At 36.2% G+C, this 23,669-nt stretch overlaps 1 protein-coding gene and 1 long non-coding RNA gene across 3 annotated transcripts in view; one reads left to right on the forward strand and one right to left on the reverse strand.

Moving 5' to 3' along the window:
- The window catches only part of LY75 (lymphocyte antigen 75), a 135,757-nt gene that overhangs the window by 50,898 nt on the left and 61,190 nt on the right, over window positions 1–23,669 (reverse strand). For both annotated transcript variants that reach the window (XM_003990798.5, XM_011285355.4), the window contains exons 19-28: window positions 23,443–23,510; window positions 22,858–22,937; window positions 22,137–22,276; window positions 20,086–20,191; window positions 19,497–19,657; window positions 12,201–12,330; window positions 10,754–10,980; window positions 6,712–6,877; window positions 4,876–5,043; window positions 3,423–3,539 (exon numbers count right to left, since the gene is read on the reverse strand). In XM_003990798.5, coding sequence (XP_003990847.1) covers window positions 3,423–3,539; window positions 4,876–5,043; window positions 6,712–6,877; window positions 10,754–10,980; window positions 12,201–12,330; window positions 19,497–19,657; window positions 20,086–20,191; window positions 22,137–22,276; window positions 22,858–22,937; window positions 23,443–23,510 — 1,363 coding nt within the window. The remainder of the gene's footprint in view (window positions 1–3,422; window positions 3,540–4,875; window positions 5,044–6,711; window positions 6,878–10,753; window positions 10,981–12,200; window positions 12,331–19,496; window positions 19,658–20,085; window positions 20,192–22,136; window positions 22,277–22,857; window positions 22,938–23,442; window positions 23,511–23,669) is intronic.
- LOC109502707 lies at window positions 15,297–21,891 on the forward strand. Its single transcript, XR_002161488.3, has 2 exons — window positions 15,297–15,835; window positions 21,375–21,891. It is a non-coding gene; the product is annotated as an uncharacterized LOC109502707 (long non-coding RNA).

Below are 23,669 nucleotides of genomic sequence, written 5' to 3' on the forward strand. Positions count from 1 at the left end.
TGGAGCCTGATTTGGATTCTCTCTCTCTCTTTCTCTCTCCCCCTCCTCTGTCCCTCCCCTGCTCACACTCTCTTTCTCTCTCTCTCTCTAAATAAATAAATAAACTTAAGAAAATACAGTATTAAAACAAATAAAAATAAACAATGGATAAATGATCTGAATAATGTATTCTCCAAAGATGATATACAAATAGCCAATAAACACATGAAATTATGTTTAATATTATTAGTTATCAGGGAAATGAAATAAAAACCTCAATTAGATGCCACTTCATAACTACTAGGGTGGCTACAATAAAAAAGAGAGATAAAAAGAAGTGTTGGCATACGTATGGAAAAAATGGGAAGGTATGGAAAATGGTATAGCAGCTTAGAAGAACAGTTTGTCAGTTCTTCAAAGGGTTAAAAAAAGACCCAGAAATTCCTCTTCTAGGTACATACCCAAGATAAATGAAAATATACATCTACAGAGAAACTTGTACATGAATGCTTATAGCGACATTATTCATAACCAAAAAAGTGAAAAGAACCTAGATGCCCATCAATTGATGAATGGATAAATATGGTATATCCGTACAATAGAATATTATTCAGCCATAAAAAGGACTGATATACTGATACACACTATAGTACTGCACGCATAAATGCTAAGTAGAACAAGCTAGTCACAAAAAGAATCACATATTGTATGATCTCATTTATATGAAATGTGTAGAATAGGCAATCTCTAAAGACTGAAAATAGATCAGTAGTTGCTGGGAATTGGGAGAGGGGTAAGGAATGAGGAAGGAGTTCTAATGGGTACGATGTTTCTTTTTGCTGTAGTGATACCTGCACAACTCTGTGACTGTCTTAAAAGCCATTAAATTGTACATCTTAAATGGCTGAATTGTATGATATGGGAATATATCTTATTAAAGCTTTTGGAAAAACAAGTTGCTAGGCCTATTAAAATCATAAATTGGCATAAAGAGTGAAGTAAATTATAAGGTACGCATACCCGTTGTTGTCCTGGTTGTTTGTGGCTTTCCTGATTACCATCTTCTGAGGAGAGATACCTAAATATCTGCCTGCAGCAAAGATACACTAGAAATACTGTACATATGATTGGTTCTTGCTTGCTGCTTTCCATCACCTCCTGTCTCCCAGTCACCCTTTCCTTCTCCCCAAATGTTAAAGTTACAATTTTCCGGACAATATGATGGGCAGTGATATATTTCTAAAGTTGTTATACAAAAGGGCCACATTTTCACTTGGCTTGAAGTATCTTTTAGTTGACAAGTGGCTTCTTTTAGTAATTTCTATTCATGGCCCTATTTTCGAAAAGTCCAAACTTTTTAAAAAACAAAATCTTTTGTATAGGTGGTATATATAATTAAATATTATTTAAGATTAAAGTAATTTAACAAATCTATGGGTGTGAATCAAGCCAGTAAGAATTAAATTTAAACTAAATTTGCTGTTTGCTTGAAATATCTTTCTATATGTCACTCATATTTCTACATATTTTAGTCAGAAATCCTGTTACTCATAGAATTTATAAAAAAAGTTAAGATGATTAAAAGGAAGTTTATAGATCTGAAAATGCTTTTGGAATAAAGAATACATTTTCAGTTGTTTCTGGTAATATAACTAATAAGGTATATCAAAAGGTAAAATTGAACTCTCTGTATCCTGGGTACGATCTCCACTGGTTCCTATGGCATCAGTTTCCTCAGTCATTTTCATGTACAGCTGGGAACTTTCCACCTAGTTTCTCTCCATTTTTTCCCCCTTCCTTAATTTTAAGGATATTCAAGTGTCATTGGAGAAAAGATTTGGGCACGTAAGTCCTACTATGATGAATTCATCTTCAACTGGCAAGCTAAGTCTTACCTATTGCTTGGTAGCTTGATTTTTGTTAACTCATCTGCAAGCCATAAATATTTAAGAAAAACTTTAGCAACTCTAAGAAAGAGTCAGGTTAGATAGCAAGGCAAAGACTTTTTTTTTTTTTTTTTTTTTTTTTTTTTATTTATTTTTGGGACAGAGAGAGACAGAGCATGAACGGGGGAGGGGCAGAGAGAGAGGGAGACACAGAATCGGAAACAGGCTCCAGGCTCTGAGCCATCAGCCCAGAGCCTGACGCGGGGCTCGAACTCACGGACCGCGAGATCGTGACCTGGCTGAAGTCGGCCGCTTAACCGACTGTGCCACCCAGGCGCCCCCGAAGACTATTTTTAAAATGGTTATATTTGAGGGGCGCCTGGGTGGCTCAGTCGGTTAAGCAGCCAACTTTGGCTCGGGTCATGATCTCGCAGTCCGTGAGTTCGAGACCCTCGTCAGGCTCTGTGTTGACAGCTCAGAGCCTGGAGCCTGTTTCAGATTCTGTGTGTGTCTCTCTCTCTGACCCTCCCCCGTTCATGCTCTGTCTCTCTCTGTCTCAAAAATAAATAAACGTTAAAAAAAATTTAAAAAAAAGGTCATATTTGAGTAATTTAGCTTCTGCCTATGGCTATCACTGTCCCTTGTCTCCTAGTAAGCCCCACCCCCTTATTGGGTAAATGTATGCTTTTGATATATTATGTCCCAGAGTGACATTTTTTCCTAATTCCAAACTTCTATGATTTTCAGGACATCTGTAAGTAAGTACTTTTTCAAAATTGGCACAGTTCAAAACTGCTTTTTTAAAGCAAAACTGCTTTAAAAAATTTCATAGCAATTATACCTTGGACTTGTGGTATTCAGTCCCAATTTCAAATATTCTATCCCACTGTCAGACTGTTTCTCATTTTTCTAACGTATACTCTAAACCAATGCTGTCAACCGAAAGGTGCAACATTAATACAAGTATAATTCCATTCTCACTCATCCCATATTCTTAGGAGAGATATAAAGTCAATATCGAAGGTTTCTGTAACAGTGTGGTCATTTTTAGTTAGTCTTAAATTGCTAGAAGGAATAGTGGGGAAAGGAAATTATTTTCTACCATTTGACTCTAAGCTTGGTGGTAAAGGCATTTTAATGGCAGATTAGAGATACAAAAACTGTCTGGTATTTATGTAAGTTCTGCTAAGTGCATAATTATAATTTTGTATATCGATAAACACATATGTTGAAGAACTATACCTTTGTAGCTTGATAAGTAATTTATTAATTTATTTAAAAAATTTTTTTTAACATTTATTTATTATTGAGAGACAGAGAGTGACAGAGCATGAGCATGGGAGGGGCAGAAAGAGGATGAGACACAGAATCTGAAGCAGGCTCCAAGCTCTGAGCTGTCAGCACAGAGCCCGATGCGGGGCTCGAACCCACAAACCACGAGATCATGACCTGAGCCAAAGTCGGACGCTTAACCGACTGAGCCACCCAGGCGCTCCATTGATAATTAATTTATAATGAAGTATGAATATAAAGAAAACCAGTAGATTTATAACTTACTTTCATAAGTTATACCTAATGTGACCCATAAAGCCATATTATTCAAGTGCAGAAGTTGCTCAAGAACAAAGTTATTCTCTTTTTCATCTCGAATACTCAGAACATGTGATTTTGGATCTGTTAAAAAAAATAGCCAATAATTTTAATAATTACTTATCTAGAACACTTTGATAGATTTAGAAAATTTTATTTCCTAGTTTAATAAACTCTAAAACAATATTGAAAAATAAGACAGATGTGTAAATTAAAACTATCTCATTGTATGAAAATGAATAGATTAATAAGTTTTCAAACATTTTGATGTTAAATTTTGACATTCTGAGGTCAAACATTTTGATGTCCTATAGCCTAGTATAAAATTATAGCTGAGTAGAGAATTTAAAACATTGATTTGCTTCACTTTTCCTCCATTTAAATCTTGTTTCAAATTGGTACAAATTTACACTGGTAAAGATACACTGTCAAAAACTATAATAAATATAACCTCTTGGATGGTCTATATGCTAGATCTTTTTCTTTAGAGATCACTCTGATATTTGGATTATAAAAGTTTAATATTTCCCAAAGGGTGTCCCTCAGGAAATCAGCAGGAATTTCTCAGAAAAAGACTAGATGGATAAAAATGTCACAAACATTAATTAAACAAAGTTAAACTACTTCATTTGTGCCTGTACTTCTTAAAGTATATGCTAATATATATTTGATAATGTCTAACAGGAGACAATGGCATGTAGTGTTTCTCAACCTTGCTCTTTTTCAAAGGATTCTTTTTTGTAGACTATCTCTCAAGACTAGTTTCTACATTTTTGGGAATAATGGTTTGATATTTTCCATAAGAACTTCCCACAGTTGCCAGGTCCACTGCTGAGAAGTCATAAAGCCTCAGTGGATCTCACCGACAATATCTGGAGAGTCCTGAGAGCTACAAGTGTGAAATATGCATTTCTTTTATGCAGAGCTCTTCTTTGCTTTCATTTACTCACCTGAGCTTTCAACTATGCAAATTTGCCTATTTTCACTTCGCCTGTAGCCTCGCTTGGTTGAACATCCAGTTCTCTGCTTGCTGGTATCATTTCTGTGTCTTTTAAAGTAGAACTCATTTTGTTCATACATGTAAAGACAGACTGGTTCTCTAATGGATAGGTAAAGGAGTAGCTCCTATATTCTCCCTTTTAACTAAACACAAATTTTAATTTTTTGTTGATAATGTAGAAATTAGGAGATGAGTATTTTTGAAATCTAGTCGCTAGTGCTAATTAAAAATATTTATAACACACTCAGGTGAGACTTGTTTTTTTAATGAACAAATGTAATGATTACTCATAAGTTGCTCAAGAACAAAGTCATTCTCTTTTTCATCTCAAATACTCAGAACATGTGATTTTGGATCTGTTAAATAAAAAATAGTCAATAATTTTAATAATCACTTATCTAGAACACTTAAGATACTTACTCAGATTCTGGCATTTAGAATGAACTTCATCTGGTGTTACCGCATGATATTTAGTCTTTCCTACCATGAAATTGTAGCAAGAGTTCTGAAATGGTATCCACGGAGTTGACAGAACGGGAGAGGGACACTGAACACTGTCAACCGGTTTGATCTCTTTTTCAGTCTCATCTGAAAAAATGACAATGGTAAGGATTCTAATCTTAGATGTAAATGTTAAATCCTGTTCAGAGTAATTAGACTTGATGTGTAGGGAATATTCAGGAAGCCAATAAATAATAGCTTAATGATGCTTGTTCTGTTTATACTCAAATATAATGTGACCTCTTAACTGGGTTTCTGTAGGAAGGAGTTTATTTAACATAATTTCTTTCCCCTGCTGTGCAGTGAGTGGGAGAATATAAAACAATAGGTCCTATTAGGTTAAATGTTGTTTCTGTATTCTTGTATCACCAAACCTCAAATACAAGGGGCAACCTCACAGACTACACAAGGATATTAATAGGCACCTAACTATAACTTTGGGAACTCATCTTTAAGTTTCTGGTTACTGGTATTTCTCTAATTTTAATTTTTTTACTGTTTATTTATTTTTGAGAGAGGGAAAGAGCACAAGCGATGGAGGGGCAGAGAGAGAGAGAGAGAGAGACAGAGAGAGAGACAGAGAGACAGAGAGAGAGAGAGAGAATCCCAAGCAGGCTCTGTGCCATCAGCAGAGAGCCCAATGCAGGGCTTGAACTCACAAACTGTGAGATCATGACCTAAGCTGAAGCTGGACACTTAACCAACTGAGCCACCCAGGTGCCCCTTTTCTCTAATTTTAAAGATAAATTTTAATTTTTATTTATTTATTAAAGGTACATTTTAATGAAATATGTGATGTTCTAAGTTGTTGCTTTAATGAAAGCAAACAGAAATAGTTGAAAATGTGATTATGGCTTTTATTATGAAAAAGACATAGACTCCAGGAGATGCAAATATAGATATACTCTACTCAAAGTCAACAAACAGATTTAATATGCAGTAGAGACCATCCAGCATGTCTCCCAGGTTGCAACAACTCCCTTTGGGAAGTAGTCTTTTCTTTCTACTGCAAACACACACATGTGGGCCTCTGGCAGTTGTAAAACTAGTTTACTCTGAGCTAGAGATTGCATACCTTACTCTAGCGAGGTACATCAGATTCTAAGAATTTGGAAAGTATAATTTAGGGATAGTCAATCCATCTCCAGTTATGGCTATCATTGAAAGCTACAGAGCTGCCATGTTTTACCATGCGCAGAGAGAAGCATAAAGTATATAAAAAGAAGAGTGCAGGTCTACAGAGAGAAACAGAAAGGATAGGTGGGACACAGTATCTCTGGGTTCCAGATTCCATTCAGTTTCTGATTCCCATTCTTCATGAGGCTCAGCGATATCCTCATTTTTGAGGATCTAAGTGTCCCTTTTGGCTTAAGCTGGCTTGAGCTGGTTACTGTTACTGGCAAACAAATGAATCTTAACAGTGACTCTTAAAAAGAAAGATTAGTTGTTGATCATAAGAATTACAAAGAGATAATTCTCACAAATATGAGTTTTCTATAGAACATAAACACAAAATACATACAAAATGAGACCAATGGGAGTTAAAACTCAAAGGTCAAGTACCATTGTCAGCTGACAAAAATAAAGATATAACATGTCTAAAATAACAAATCAATGACAAAGTATTTAATATATAATAATTCTACTTGAATTTTCACAACAAATTTTGTTGTAGAAAAAGAACGTGATTATAATTTCAAAACCAGATTTTACAAAACCACCCCCCATAAATTAAAATATTTAAAATTAGCATACTTCCTGGATAGTAGCAAATAGCACCTGGTTGCTGATGCTCACAGTCAGATGTCTTCCAGAAACCATCAGTGTCTAAGATTACACAGTCTTCAAGTTGATTATTATTTTCAATCCAGCGGCTAAATTGAAGATGTTTCCCATCTGACCAACCATAGTTGAGTTCATCCTGTAAGCAGCCGAAATACAATTCAAGTGGCAATACTTCATGTTATCTCCTTTGTATTATTTCAACCCTCATGCTCAATCTAATAACTTTTAATTTTATCTTATATTTAGCACATAGTTATACAGCACTTACCACATGCCAGGCACTGTTCTAAGTGCTTTGCAAAGATTAATTTATTTAATCTTCCTAACAACCATATGAGATAGGAACTTTTATATTTCTTTCACAGATGAGGAAACTGAAGGCATGTAGTGTGCCCGAAGTCACATAGAATGTATACTGCAGTGCTGGGATTCCAATCCAGGCCATCAGGTGCTAGAGTCCATGGCCTGAGTCATTATGCTAGGCTGCCTCACACATAGTTGGAACTGTTGGTTGTTGCAAGTCAGAAAAACAATTATGTGGTAGTGTAAAGAACACGGGCTCTGGGGCTACGCATATCTAGTTTTGAATTCTGGCTCAGTCCCATATTAGTTTTTGATTTTGAGTTTACCTTGCCAAGTTTCCATCCCCTCATCTATTAAACGGATATGACACTTAACCTCTCAGGGCTGGAATTCGTGGGGTAATGTATAAAACATGTAACTCAATGGCCAGCTGGTGCACAGGAAGAGCTACATAAGTGTTGGCTCTCTCCCTCTAACCCTGACTCAGGCCTTATGGCTCTCACACTGTTATTTTTACACTTGTCTTTGTAGAAAAGCTTCCTCATTCACTAAACTCTATTGTGCACTAAAAGTCTATGAACATCTGTCTTTACATCCTGACAAGGGCCTGACCACCCACCTATCTTGAGAGAGGCTTTACAGAATAGGTACAAAAGTCCAGGGTACAGACCTGTTTGGGCTTCCCCATGGTGCTGTCAGAGCACCAGCCCTTATACATTGACCCAATGAACTAAGCTGTCCTGAGGCCCAAGATAATTCTGCATCCCTGGTTTATTTGGAATACTGGGCAAAGGCCACACACAGTATCCTTAGTGAACCATAAATAACAAACATGTTCAGGCTTCAATACCACCAACTGTTTCATTCTGAAAACTGTTCTCCACCAGAGTTCCAGTTGTAACCTTGTGGCCTAAGCCTCTGACCTCAAATGTGCCCTTTGGCCATGGGATGTTGCTTGCACTTGGTTATTACCCTGGATTTCTTCACCTTTGCTGCACTCACAGCAGGTCTTTGGAACTTCTATTCCTCGTAGATAAATCACCGCACCTTCTATCTCTCTGCTGAATGTGATCTCTCTTTATTACGACTATAAGCGTCTCTTTACTAAATTCTTGACCTTAATTGATCTTAATCAAAACCTGCCTTTCCCGAGGGAATAAGTTCCTTTCAACACCCACAAGGGAAGGCTGTTTATTTTTCCATTCTCAGATACCGCAGGGCTATGAGAATGGGATAGCAGGTTATTTTTTATCTCCTTCAGTCATTTCCTTTGAGGTTTATGCAAGATTCCAGATTCTTTGCTCTCTCTGACATTCACTGAGGACTTGCCTCCTTATTCCCCCCTGATATTCACTGGGGAGATACCCCATGTCTTGCTCTGTCCTCTTGGTCCAACCATCGACTTACAGACATTAATGTTCATGTGGGTAATTCATCCAGCTCCCAAGCCTTCTTGACTTCCTCTCTTTCTATGTATTTCCACTTCTGTGTACTTGAGTGACCCACTGCCACCGCCACAGTCTGAACTTTATATAAACCAGAACTGCCGTGAGCCTTAGTTCAGGCCAACATCATTTCCTGCATGAATTTCTGTAAGAAATCTCCTGACTGCTCGCTTCCTTACCCACCCTCTGCCAGTATAATTCTTCTTAAGTAAAAACCTGATATTGTCACTACCAGGTTTAAAATCTTTCAATACCCTTCCATTGCTTTCAGTGTAAAATGTATCCTGTCCATGCTCCAAAGATTTAAGGCAGCTTATGCAAATACATAGTAAACAGCTACATAGAATATGTTAAAGAGTGAAAGAAAAAAGAGAAACATAGGAACAGACTGAAAATAGGATACGAAATAAGGCCAAAATCCTTCAGTGGTGAATAAAAAGTTACAAAATGGTATGATTCTAATTATCTTAAAAATATACATGTGCGGGCACCTAGGTGAGTCAGTTGGTTAAGTGTCAGACTTCGGCTCAGGTCATGATCTCACAGTTTGTGGGTTTGAGTCCCGCATCGGGCTCTGTGCTGACAGCTCGGAGCCTGGAGCCTGTTTCAGATTCTGTGTCCCCCTCTCTCTCTGTCCCTGCCCCACTCGCACTCTGTCTCCCTCTGTCTCAAAAATAAATAAACATTAAAAAAAAAATACATGTGTACATAGAAAAAACTTGAGGGATATATGCCAGATTACTAAATCATATTTATCACTAGTTACTGGGATTATAGGTGATCTTAATTTTCTTTTAAAAATATTTACTATAAATTTACAGATTTTCCACAGGGATGGTATTGCTTTTGTTTCAAAAGGTTAAAGGTGATTGAAACTAGGAAATGTAATAACTTATTACTACCCTCACAAGAGACACAATGATGGGTTTCACATAAACCCAAACACTGAAGAGGAAATAAATAAAAGCAATGTTATGAAAGAATTGATATAGTAAGTCTTAAAAACTAGTTCAAGCTGACGATCTGGCTCTGAGAGTCTCAGAGAAAACATTCTTCAAGCAATTTCTAAATACTAGTTTTAACTGAGCTTCTAGTACATGCTGGTGGTAATGAATCCAAAATTTGTCAAAGGTAATGTTTACTTCTGAGTCTATTTTAAGTTTTTTTCACCCATTCTCCAGTTCAACTCTGGGTGTGTGCTAGGACTAAATCACTTTCAATCACATTTTTTTCCATGCAGCCCTAAAACCATCTTGGTATATACCACATTGGTATATTGAGGGTTTCCCCAAGGTATATATAACTTAGGTTTACTTCACAATGTAAGGTACTCTTCTGTCCTACTCTGTCAATTGCCTTCTCTCTGAGAGTGAAGAATACTGGTTTAGGGGACATTTATCTAACAAGGGCTTCACCAGTCATGCACTGTGCAGATGCAGGGGGCAGAGTTCACATCACAATCTTTGTAAATGGCACCCCCTATGCAGAGCATAATATATGCAGCCTCACATACCAGCCCTATATTTTACCCTTCAATACATCTCAGTGGGCATACATAGAGAGCCTAGAACAGAGACAAAAATGACCTACAATGCTGACAGAAATACTACAGCTTTATTTATTATTTTTTTACTATACCTTTATTTAGAAAAATATTTATTAATTATAGCTAAATGCTTCAGAAGCATATATGTTCCTGTTTATGTAACATGTTTGTAGCTTAGCACTGGGAATTAGCAGGAGACTAGTATTTTTTGCTGGGCTGTGAAATAAACTAGAAGTACTTAAGACATCTATCCAGGATCAGGCCTTGAACTGTGGTGAAACACTACTCTAATCCACTTTTAAAGAGGCTTAATTGTACTCTGCTGATTCTGAAAAGGATAAAAAGACTCTTCATCAGAAGCCACAGTACTTCTACACACTGGACCTCATCTGATTTAATTCTTCTCTTCCTCTCTTCTTTTCATTGGCTGGGGAGAGATGGCAGTTCCTGCTTTTAGCTCAGTCTTTTACTAGAATAAAAAGAAGTGCTCATCTACATATGTCCACTAGAACTTCTTCTTAATCTAAACAATTAAGCACCAGATCTTTCAACAGTGGAAAGATGACTACCACTAAAAATTATACACTTCATGAAATTTACTCACTGGAGTAAGATTTTACAACCTCTGGGTTCTTTTGGTCTGGTATGAGAAACGCTGTGTGCAACAAAAATTTCACGTTTCGTCAGTCAATCCTGGCAGTTGGGACTGAAAACTTACGTCTCGACTGGAGAGTCCAATCCATAAAGAAGAGTTATGAAGGACCGTCTGCACAGTTAGGAACGCCTGCTGGTAAGGGTCTGTGATGCTCACCAGGTGCATGTTATCTTTCTGACACTCCTTCAGAGCATCAAACCAAGTCAGACTCTTCGGGATTATTTTGTACAAATTATTTAGATACTTTATAGTGTCTGAAGTATTCTGCAAGGTCTGTCTGCTTTCAATTTCTGTGTGTAAAAGAAAAAAAAAACACAAAAACCACCCACTCTGCAAGGCACGGGACATTTCTTCATTTCTCCATAAGTACTTTAGATATTACTTATCTATTCATTTATTTTAGATTTTCGTTGGGAGAACTAGGTATGGCTTGGTGTATACCTTAGGCAAATATGTTTGAGCCGCATCTGTTTTTTTTCTAAAATTGGAACAAAATTGTTTTTGTTAATCTGATTTAGGAAGGAAAATAGGTATAAGTAAAAGTAGGCTACAATGAGATTACCATTTCAGATTGGTATCAAATACCTCCTTTGTTTGAACTCCTTTAACAAGAGGAGGTGTTAGGTATTTCCTTACAAAGTTTTAATCTGGGAGAGCTCCCATGAAAAAAATGTACAAAACAACCCACAAGAGGATATATTGAATTATTATTTTACAGTACTTCCCTGAATAAAGCAGTTACTAAACAGTATGAGACAAATGACCATAGGTTAATTAAACAAAAAGTTCCTTAGAAGTACGTGGATTATCTACTTGAGGTTCTCATTACGTGATAAAGCTTTTTAGAAATTTTATTTATTTTTTTTGTTTATTTATTTATTTTTATTTTTGAGAGAGAGAGAGGGAGGGGCAGAGGGAAAGAGAATAAGAATCTTAAGCAGCCTCCATGCTCAGCACAGAGCCCAATGCAGGGATCAATCCCATGGCCCTGGGATCATGACCAGAGAACAAATCAAGAGTTGAACATTTAAGTGGCTGAGCCACCCAGTCGTCCCCAAAGGTTTTTTTTTTTTAATCATTTATTAAGAACATTGTGATCAATGAAAACAATGTGATACTTTTGAAAAACATCTTTTTGAAAATATGGACCTCTTAAAAAAATTTTTTTTAACATTTATTTATTTTTGAGAGACAGAGACAGAGCACAAGCCGGGGAGGGGCAGAGAGCGAGGGAGACACAGAATCTAAAGCAGGTTCCAGGCTCAGAGCTGTCAGCACCAATACTTAATTTTGATATTTAATTAGGTAAAGCAATGACACTTGAAAAAAAATCACATTCCATTTGAGATAATCTGACTCACTGAACCAATATGAGTTTAGCCATGTTGAAAATTTAGGGAAGCTATATGTTTACAAATTAATATTAATTCATTTATAAGATTTTCATGAAAAAGTAGTGTATATATCTAACAGCATAAAGTACCATAGTTATCTAGATGATAATTCATACCTGAATATCTCTGACAGAGAGACAGAGTGTGGTGCTCACTGCAGGAAGTAAAATTCCATGTCCCAGTATAAGGCGACTTCTCGAGGTTGAGCATTAGAGCACAGTGGTATTGGGACTCTTCCTCAAAAATCTAAAGGAAAAGGCAAATATGTACAAATAATCATGAAACTACCTGTCTGAAGATCCCAGCAAGAGAACTTTATATTCCAAATTGGATTTTTCGTCCTATAAAAATTTCATTAAGGAGCTGACTGTGAAATCACAAGAAAATCCTCCAAAACTTCCAAAGAATGGGAAAAGGGCAATTAACTTTAGAAATTATAAAACAAAAAAGGAAAGGACCCAAATAAGTAAAATCAAGAATGGAAGGGAGATCACGACCAACACAACAGAAATAAAAACAATAGTAAGAGAATATTTTGAGCAATTATAAGCCAATAAAATGGGTAATCTGGAAGAAATGGACAAATTCCTAGAAACATATACACTACCAAAACTGAAACAGGAAGATACAGAAAATTTGAACAGACCCACAACCAGTAAGGAAATCGAATTAGTAATCAAAAATCTGCCAAAAAACAGGAGTCCAGAGCCAGATGGCTTTCCAGGGGAATTCTACCAAACATTTAAGGAAGAGTTAACACCTATTCTCTTGAAACTGTTCAAAAACTAGAAATGGAAGGAAAACTTCCAAACTCTTTCTATGAAGAGTTTTGTAGGTTTGAGCCCCGCGTCGGGCTCTGTGCTGACAGCTTGGAGGCTGGAGCTTGCTTCGGATTCTTTGTCTCCCTCTCCTTCTGCCCCTACCCCACTCGCATTCTGTCTCTGTCTCTCTCAAAAATAAATAAACATTAAAAAAAATTTTAAACAGATCAAGAAAAACTGGTACAAGATTAAAACTCAATTATAGTAATATTTAACACTCTATCATTCTTGATATTTCAAAGCAAAAAAAGTAATGATGATGAATTTAATTTATTAGATGTTTTTAAATTTTTTATGTTGACAAACTGTATACTACAACAGAGTACTCACCTTAAAGCTTTGATCCTGTATCTGTCACTATAAAAACATCCATAAACATCTATTTAGATTTCATTCTCTGATCACAAATCAATAATACTAGGTATGAAAATTTTTTCGAAGTATATTGTTCTTATATTTTTTGTATGCTTGAAACATATCACACACTTAGAAAAATAAGAAAAGTAGGCTTATCCCAGGAATTACAAATTTTATAAAAACACATACACACATTACACAATAAACACAGAACTAAAACTGAAATAAAATAATTATAGGAAAGAATAATATCACCTGGGATATGTGTAAAACTTTTTTACAGAGGCAAATGTGTATAATTATTAAGTGTTTTATTTGAGAGTAGTTGACACACAAAGGTACATTAGTTTCAGGCATACTGCATAGTGATTTAGCTTCCCTATATGTTATACTATGCTCCCCACAAGTGTAGCTACCATCTGTCACTATATAATCCACTTATAATATCATTGACTATAATCCCTATACTGTGCCTTTTATTCCTGTAACTTATTCCCATAACTGGAAGCCTATATCTTCTTCCCTTCACCCCATTTGCCCACCCTCCCACTCCGCTTCCTCTGACAACTATCAGTTTGTTCTCTGAACAAACATTCAGTTTGTTCTCTGTGTTTATAGGTCTGACTATCTTTTTTATTTGCTTATTCATTTGTTTTGTTTTTTTCACATGAGTGTTTTCCACATAGGAGTGAAATGGTATTTGCCTTTCTCAGTCTGACTTACTTCCCTTAGCATAATACCCTCTATGTCCATTCATGTTGTCACAAATGGCAAGATCTCATCCATTCTTATGGTTGTGTAGTATTTCTGTGTGTGTGTGTGTGTGTGTGTGTGTGTGTGTACCACATTTTCCTTATCCATTCATCTATCAATGGATACTTAGGTTGCCTCCATATCTTGGCTATTGTAAATAATGCAGCAATAGATATAGGGGTGCATATATCTTTTTGAATTAGTGTTTTGGTATTTGGGTGAATACCCAATAGTGGAATTCTGCAAATATATATTATTAAATGTATTCTGGTTTTTAAAGGAAAGATGAACTAAGAATTGAATACAGGAGATTAGAAAATGAATAAGGGGCGCCTGGGTGGCGCAGTCGGTTAAGTGTCCGACTTCAGCCAGGTCACGATCTCGCGGTCCGTGAGTTCGAGCCCCGCGTCAGGCTCTGGGCTGATGGCTCGGAGCCTGGAGCCTGTTTCCGATTCTGTGTCTCCCTCTCTCTCTGCCCCTCCCCCGTTCATGCTCTGTCTCTCTCTGTCCCAAAAATAAATAAAAACGTTGAAAAAAAAATTAAAAAAAAAAAGAAAATGAATAAAAATATAACTCCAAGAAAAACAGGATAGAAAATGTAGTAATATTTGTAAATGTATCTTAAGCAATAGGAGTAGAGAGGGGAGAAGAGGGAAGAGGAAGCCATTAACACACCAATTTTGTAAAAATCTGAATAAGAAAAAGTAAAAACACAATCAAATTAAGATATGGAGATTTTAAAAGATAATAGTATACACAATTTTATTCTAGTACATTAGAAAATCTAAATGAGGGGCACCTGGCTGTGTCAGTTGGAAGAGGATGAGACTCTTGATCTTGGGGTTATGAGTTTGAGCCCCACGTGGGATGTAGGGAATACTTAAATACATTTTAAAAACTTAAAAAAAAATCTAAAGGAAGTAGGCAACTTTCTTGAAAACTACAAATTAGCATAATTTTTATAAGGAGAAACAGAAAATCCAAAATGTACCAGTAACTTTGGAGGAAACTGAAAATTAATATTAATAGTTCATTTTAAACACTATGTGTCAGAGAGCTAAAAGCTTTAAATGAATTGTCTATGTAATCCTCACATTGTATTGTAGGTGTAACAGTGTCAGAATTTACAGATGAACAGTTGAGGCTTAAGAAAAATTAAGTGAACTTACAAAGGCACACTAAATGGCTGGATGGAATTCAAACGCAGACAATGTGACTCTGGAGTTTAAGCACTCAACCACTACACCAAATCCTTTTATTATTAAAGAATGATCTCTGAAAAGTAACATCACATGATTTTTTAGGTAATTCCTTCAAATTTTCAGGGAAAGAAAATTCTCCAGGCTGAGTCATAATTTCAAAACATAAAGGCAAAAAGCTACCCAGTTCATCTTACGAAGCTGACGTAATCGGAAAAAAAATCCGACCACATAGCATAAAAAATTAACTCTGTGAACAGAGATGAAAACATTCTCAAATAAAATTCTAATAAATCCAATTCAGTATAGTAGTAAAATAATAATCCATTCTGAGCAACTAGATTTTATGATAAGAAAATGAAAATGGTTTACTATAGCTATACCACGATTTTAGCAGATGCTGGAAATGAGCTTCAGAAAATTCCGTACTTATTCTTGAATAGAAGTTCTAAATAAGCTAGTTCTAGAACGATAAAACTTAAACAAAGAGTAGGCATCATGTATAACAATGAGAGACTTCAGACAGTCCAGAAAATACAGAGCAAGTCTAGGTTGGTGGTTATTACTTCTGGTAGTACTACAGTTCTGGAAGTCCAGCCATATGTGGTGAAGCATGGACAGGTATTTGAAGATTATGATTATCTGATCAGGAAACCCCCCAAAAAATCTAGCGAAAAACTCTGAGAAGTAATAAGAGGCTTTTAGGAAGATGGATGCCTGTGAAATACATATATAAATATACCCAAATAATAGCTTTCTGCCTGTCAGTGAGAAAAACAAGAAAAAACCTGCCATTCTCAGAGGCAATGAGACAGAATTACAAAAACTTCACTGAGGGCTCTGAAGGAAGACTTGAGTAAATGGAGAGATATAGTACACCATATTTTTAAATTGAAAGGTTAATAAAAAGATGTTAATTCTCCCTAAAATATTGTCAAATTCTCATCAGAACTATTTTAATTTAATTAGTTTAGTTGGAAATTTACTAAATAATATAGTTTGCAAGAATGGACAAGAATAGCTAAAACTATTGTTTAAAGGTATACATAAAGGATAACTATTCTTATTATTTTTTTTAAATATGGCAAAATTATAGTATTTAGACCAGTGTTATAGCTATGTAAGAGCATATCACATACACACACATTTAATATATAATAAAGGAGGCATCCTATATTGTCTTTAACAAATGGAAGTATATTCAATAAACGATGTTAGACAGGACTAGGGAAACGCCTTAAGTATTCACTGACAACATACACAACATACCATGGCTGTACCATGCTGTCAGGAAAAAAAAGGCAAAGAAAATATAAGCATATATTTCACTAACATTTACATGATGAGCTTTGTAATCTAATAGAAATGGAGGAAAAAAAGGAAATAAACAGATTTGAATATACACACATGCAAAAAATCAATACTTATTTCTAGAATATTTTTGGTATTCAGAGTTTAAAAATGTACTGGAATATTTTTAGTAAACACAGGAAATACAGAGTTAGCATGTTTAATATTTACAGTTATAATATCATAAGAAACACATGAAGGCAAGAAAGAAAAAAGAAATATATGAAGGCTTTGATAAATATTGGCAAAACATAACATTTATACTTGATGAAATTCAAATTACTACTGAACTTATAGAACTTACTATATACAATTTATTAGATATCAGAGAAATATAAACAAAAATATGACATATTTAAATTACCAAATTAGCAAGAATTTTTAAAAGACAATGCCCCTTGCACCTGTTGGGATGAACACTGGATGTTGTATGGAAACCAACTTGACAATACATTTAATATTAAAAAAAAAAAAAAAAGACAATGTCCCTTACAAGCAACGTAGTAAAGTACCTAAGAACACTGGTTCTGTGGAATCTTGAACGTAGATTTAAATGTGACTCTGACACATTTAAATGTGCATGGCTGCACAACTGGGGGTAAGTTACAGGATTCCTTCTGTTTTTACATTTCTAAGATAGAGGTGGGGTAATAGTCTTTTTCACATCTGTCATGCAGATTAAATGAAATAATGTATATGATGCATTAGCAAAGTACCTGACACATATTAGATGCTCAACAAATGTTAGAAATTGTTAATATGCTGCTATGGATAAAATGGCAATCATAATATATTGCTAATAAGAATATAAACTCATAAACCTTTCTGGAAAGCATTTGGTGATCAGAGCTTTATAACTACTTACATCTTTTGATCTGGCTATATGACTTCCAAAATCTATCTTAAGGAGGTAATTTGAAATATAACCAAAGATTATGCACATAAACGTTCACTATAGCACTATTTATGATTGTGCAAAAATGGAAACAACCTAAATATTCTCGCATATCTATCATGAAGTGTTGTGCAACTATAAAATGCTTATCAAGTATATATATATTTTTTTAATTTTTTTTTTCAACGTTTATTTATTTTTGGGACAGAGAGAGACAGAGCATGAACGGGGGAGGGGCAGAGAGAGAGGGAGACACAGAATCGGAAACAGGCTCCAGGCTCTGAGCCATCAGCCCAGAGCCCGACGCGGGGCTCGAACTCCCGGACCGCGAGATTGTGACCTGGCTGAAGTCGGACGCTTAACCGACTGCGCCACCCAGGCGCCTCAAGTATATTTTTTAATGGTATAAGAAACTGTTATATAATACTAAATAAGGGAAGTAGAATACAATAGTATGTATACAGTGGTAAACAGACTGTGATTTTATCTATGTCAGAAGGATAATATATGAAAAAGCCCTAGAAGGAAAAATGCTGAAATACTTATTGTGATTTCCTAGATGTGGGTTCATATATAGTCTGTGACTCATTTAGTAGGTTGTGACATCAATTCAGTAGATCTTGACTCATATATGTGATAATGAAATAGGATTGGATAGGAGAAGGAGAATAGCTTAGACTAGACTAGACTAGAATAAAATAGAAAGAAAATATCAGTGGGTATATGCTGTAAGGGTAAGTACTGTTTCTTGAATCATCTGTTTCAATTCAATATTATATTTATATTCATGTACTAAATGGTAATTTAAATGTATTTCTTACTATGGGGTTATGGTTGAAACCTTGAAAGCTACTGGCCTAAGTATAAGTAGAATCAGGTTGACAGTTTTCTTTATTGCATTTACTCTTCTACAACTTTCAGATTTTTTATGATAACCAAGCATTACTTTAATATTTACTTTGTACATAATTACATATGACTCAGAGTTCCCTTTGCCACCAACATCTACCTTGAGCAAAGTTATACTGCATCAGGAACATCAACTGACTGTTGTCTAGGCATACCTTTGGAATTTGACTTTAAAGTTAATTTCTTAATCTTTGCCATTGTGCAAAGGGTCGTTTATATCCAGCAAATAGGGAAGACAGAAGCAGGGGGCAGCAGAATCATGGTATAAGGTAACTATTGTTAACACAATGCTTTTTTCCCTTCTATAGCTTCTTTGTGTGTAGCTATTTGGGAAGAATGATCACTAATCACCAATTTTGTACTTTTGGCCCCAGGAGACAGCCCCCAAATCCCAAAATGTTAATAAAACATTTATATTTGCTTCTATTTGCATCTCACTCCTTGATGGCTTATTGTGGTTGTAAAATAAGTGTCATGGAGTCTGAAGCTACTGTGAAAAACAGGGGCATCTGCCTGAATGCTGGGGAGCTCCTGTTCTTCTTGTGACAGTTTTATTGACGTATTACTCATAGGTGATATAATTTACCCATTTAAAGCACACATTCTATAGTTCTTAGTATATTCAATTATGTAACCATCACCCCCAATCAATTTTTAGAACATTTTTACCACTCCAAGAAGAAATGCCATGCCTTTGGGCATCACCCCCAATCTTTCCTTCCTCCTTAGCCTCTGGCAAACACTAATCTACATTTTATCTTTAACGATGTGCCTGCTCTGCACATTTCCTATAAGTGGACTCATAAAATATACCTTTATTCTTTTTTTATATGCTTATTTATTTATATTGAGAGACTGAGAGAGAGAGAGTGCGCGCACATGGGTAAGGGACAGAGAAAGAGAGAGAGAGAATCCAAAGCAGGATCCACACTGTCAGCATGGAGCCCAATGCAGGGCTTGAACTCATGAACCGTGAGATCATACATGACCTGAGCCGAAGTTGGACACTGAACCACCTGAGCCACTCAGGTGTCCCAATAGACCCTTGTTATTATCTTAATCTAGTAATTTATGGAATACTTGGGTATGTCACAAACCTATATAGATTTCTGATTCAAAAAAACTTACATTTGTTGGTATTTTCAGCCTCCAACCAGACAGCAATGGGTGAAAGTTACTGTATGTCAGCTCCCTGTTATCTGTCCACTTGTTTATCCTTTCATAGGCAGTCCAGCGCAAACCAATCCATAAGGTAGCCTCCATATCCGGAAGCAAGGATGTAATAAAATCTGTCAGAAAGAGATTTTTTTTAAAGCATTTGACTTATTAAAATTAAAGATATATTAAAAATGTTAATGAATCTCTCTTGCTTATCTACAAAGATAGTCTTTTACCTATTCTGTAAAATAAGTTTATTTATTTATTTTGAGAGAGAACGAGAGACAGAATGAGCAAGGGAGGGGCAGAGAGGGAGAGGGAGAGAGAGAGAGAATCCCAAGCAGGCTCTGCAATGTCATTGAGGAACCCGATGTGGGGCTTGAAGTCACAAACTGTGAGTTCACAACCTGAGCCAAAACCAAGAGTCAAATGCTTAATTGACTGAGCCACCCAGGTGCCCCTAATAAGATTTTTTAATATGCTAATTCCCCATGGCCTCCCCAAACTATCTTGGCTCCCCAGATCAGAATAAAACATGTTTTCAGAACAATTCTGCTACCTTGTTCTCTCTGGCTCAACACTGAAGGAAGGGTGCCACCATAGGTATGACAAGTATCACTTGCTTGAGAAAATGTGAGAGACTTGGGTTTGATTTTTAGAAAACACTGCAAACAAAAAACATGAAGAATATTCTTATGAAGAATAAGATTCCAGACACAGGAAAGCTCACATAGTAGGTAAACGCTTCATCTTTTCTTTATTTTTTTTTAAAGAGAGAGAATAAGAGAGAGAGAGAGAGAGAGCACAAGCCAGGGAGAGGGACAGAGGGAGAGGAGAGAGTGTTAAGCAGGCTCCACGCTCAGTGCAGAGCCTGACGCGGGGCTCAATCCCATGACTCTGGGATCATGACATGAGCTGAAATCAAAGGTCAGAGGCTTAACTGATTGAGCCACCGAGGTGACCCATAAACACCTCATCTTTTAGAGGGCTGCTAATTTTTGGTCTCTGAGAGATGGAAATTTACAAAGTAGTACTATATGAATGCAGATCTCTGCTCTCAATATAAGCAACTAGAGTGGTCTATTAGTCAAACTATTTTTTTTAAACCTCCCATTTATTTATTTATTTATTTATTTATTTATTTATTTAACATTTTATTTATTTTTGAGACAGGGAGAGACAGAGCATGAACAGGGGAGGGTCAGAGAGAGGGAGACACAGAATCTGAAACAGGCTCCAGGCTCTGAGCTGTCAGCACAGAGCCCTACATGGGGCTCAAACTCATGGACTGCGAGATCATGACCTGAGCCAAAGTCAGCCACTTAACCAACTGAGCCCCCCAGGTGCCCCAAAACCTCCCATTTATTGAGTGCTTCCCATGTGCTAAACAGTTTGCATAATATTATCTCATTTAATTCTCACAACAAATGGGGGGAAACTGAGGCACAGGGCAGTTAAGTAACTTCTCCAATGAGTGAAATAGCCAGACAGTGGTATGGTCAGCATTTAGATTGTGTTCCATCTGACTTCAAAGGCTGCATTCCAAATCATCACCTCCTTATATAAAAACAGATATTTTAAAACAAATCATCCCTGTTTCTTTTGGCAGGGTATTTTAATTCAAAATTACACCAACTATGTAAATTAATTTAGTCCCAGTACCTTGGGGAAAAAAGATTGTACTACTTTTAAAATTAATATCTTAGCTTTAGTACAGAGCTTTCAGTTGTCAGACACATAGCTTCCTTTTTCTTTTTGATACTATGATCACATTAGTACGGAGTAGTATGCTCTAAATTGCGTTCCTTGAAATATTCTACAAAATGGTTTCGTTCATCTTCCTTACAGACTGCAGTGGCCAATGAGCTATATAAATCATCATCATCGGGTGGCTTCTAGAAAAGACCTGAGAGAGAACACTTTGAACTTGAGCTTGGACGTTTTATTACACTAAGGATGGCAGAGCAAAAAGACAAAAGGAGCCATTTTTGAAGATGTCATGGGCTCTCACACCAACCCCAGCCTGCTTATCATCAAACTTCTCTTATGTAACAGAACAGATAGATGTTTTAACATACTATAGCAATCTCTCTACTTAGCATTTCCGAAGAGATACATATACCAATACAGATTATGAATCTCAAAAGAGGCAGATCTAGAATGCCCCCTTTGGAAGCAAGATCAATGATGAGCATTTTGTTAGCATATGTGTAGTTCCCAAAAAGTAGTTTGGGGAATGCTGGTCTAATTTAATTGACAGATACTGCTTGGATGTTTTCTTTCAGGGGGAAAATTTATCAGCCAGAAACTGTCAGTTTCCTTCATGCTATAGAGAGAGTCTATTTAAAGTATTACAATCCATTGACAGATCAATATCAGCAATTTAAGTTTAGTAGCAACAGAATAGGAACACAGGACTTGGAAAGACCTGTAGGCATGCCTAACTTGAGAGTCAACTTGGTTTCTGAAATGCAGAGGGATCAGGTGAGTTACTGAAATATGCAGAGGCTATCTTAGTGAAGTTATCTGATGGGCTGCCATTCTGCCACAGGCCATACAACCAGCATGAAAGCAATCATCATTTGTACAATGTAGCAATTCTCTTTTTACCTTATTCTGAAAAGCAATCCAATCCCCAGAGCACTGTATTTTAGCTGCAGAATCTGGACTATATTTTTCTAACGAAGAGACATTATATTTTTCACAGATGAAGGGCAACTTGGTACTACAGTCTGCAGGTTTATTTAAGTCTGAGAAATGAAAAGCAGGATTACTGTAGTGAGAATTTTCTGTTCAGCAAATTTTAAAAACAATCCAGTAGTAAAGAAAATCTCTTCAAATCATTCTTTCCCAAACAGTTACAATATATTCCTTTTCTCCTCTAGCCATTTCTATCTTCTATAATTATCAGTAGGTTATAGTATACCAGTGTTGCCGATAAAAATGCACACATTTGGTATAATGACCTCTGTTACCACAGTTCCTGATGGTGAGAAAATAGGTTGAAAGCGAAGGCTAATGAAGGGGAAAGAGACCTAAACTATATTTAGAATTTGTTACCTGTTTATCTTGGCAAATTTGTTTATAAGCTTATCAGTTATGAAATTGGTAAGTTTATTTCTAAGTAACTGCTTTAGGATAAAGTCAAAATATTCACAGTGAAAAGCACCTTTATCTGCATTTGGAATTTGAGCCATAGTCATTAGCAATAAGCCAAAACAAGATGAAGCAACCAAACATATAATCAAAAGGAAAACAAGGTTAAGCTAGTAATTGAACCTGAAGTTCACATATTACATAATTAACATTAAAGGATTTGGAATTAATTTACCGCTAAACCAAGTCTTGGCAGACATGTACAAGCATTCCTCCCGAAATGTTATAGGAAAGTGATGCCATAGATATCGTGAGCTGAAAGAAAAGGAGAGATTGCACAGCTCATAACGTAGTTACATGTTCCATTCTGTTTTTTACTGTAATTTTACTTCTAAATTTAATGTTATGCCATTATTTTATACCACTTTTTTCTTAATGTTAATATGCAAAAAGACTTGGTTTCTCTAGTCTACACAGTTCACAGATTAATGTTCAAAACAAATTGTAAATAGCAATCCCTTTTCTTTTTTTTTTTTTTTTTCAATGTTTATTTATTTTTGGGACAGAGAGAGACAGAGCATGAACGGGGGAGGGGCAGAGAGAGAGGGAGACACAGAATCGGAAACAGGCTCCAGGCTCTGAGCCATCAGCCCAGAGCCCGACGCGGGGCTCGAACTCCCGGACTGCGAGATCGTGACCTGGCTGAAGTCGGACGCTTAACCGACTGCGCCACCCAGGCGCCCCATCAATCCCTTTTCTAAAGGGAATTTGGGACTTCTTAAAATGACTTTACAAAGGCAGCATCAATTGTGTCACATACTTAAGAAAGTGACGATCTATGGGCTGTTCGCCAGTTCTCACCCACCACTTCTGTTCATCACCAGATATCTGAAAAACAAACCAACCAACCAACAAAATCACCCATCCTTACATGTGTTGACTTTTTTAAGAGAGTTTTGATTTACATACCCTATCTTACCATAACCACAACCACTAAAATTTCCAGACATTCCTTGGTCTCTAAATTATATACACCAGGTCCTTTTA

This window comes from Felis catus, chromosome C1 (genome assembly GCF_018350175.1).
Source record: "Felis catus isolate Fca126 chromosome C1, F.catus_Fca126_mat1.0, whole genome shotgun sequence".
In the NCBI taxonomy this organism is placed as follows: domain Eukaryota; kingdom Metazoa; phylum Chordata; class Mammalia; order Carnivora; family Felidae; genus Felis; species Felis catus.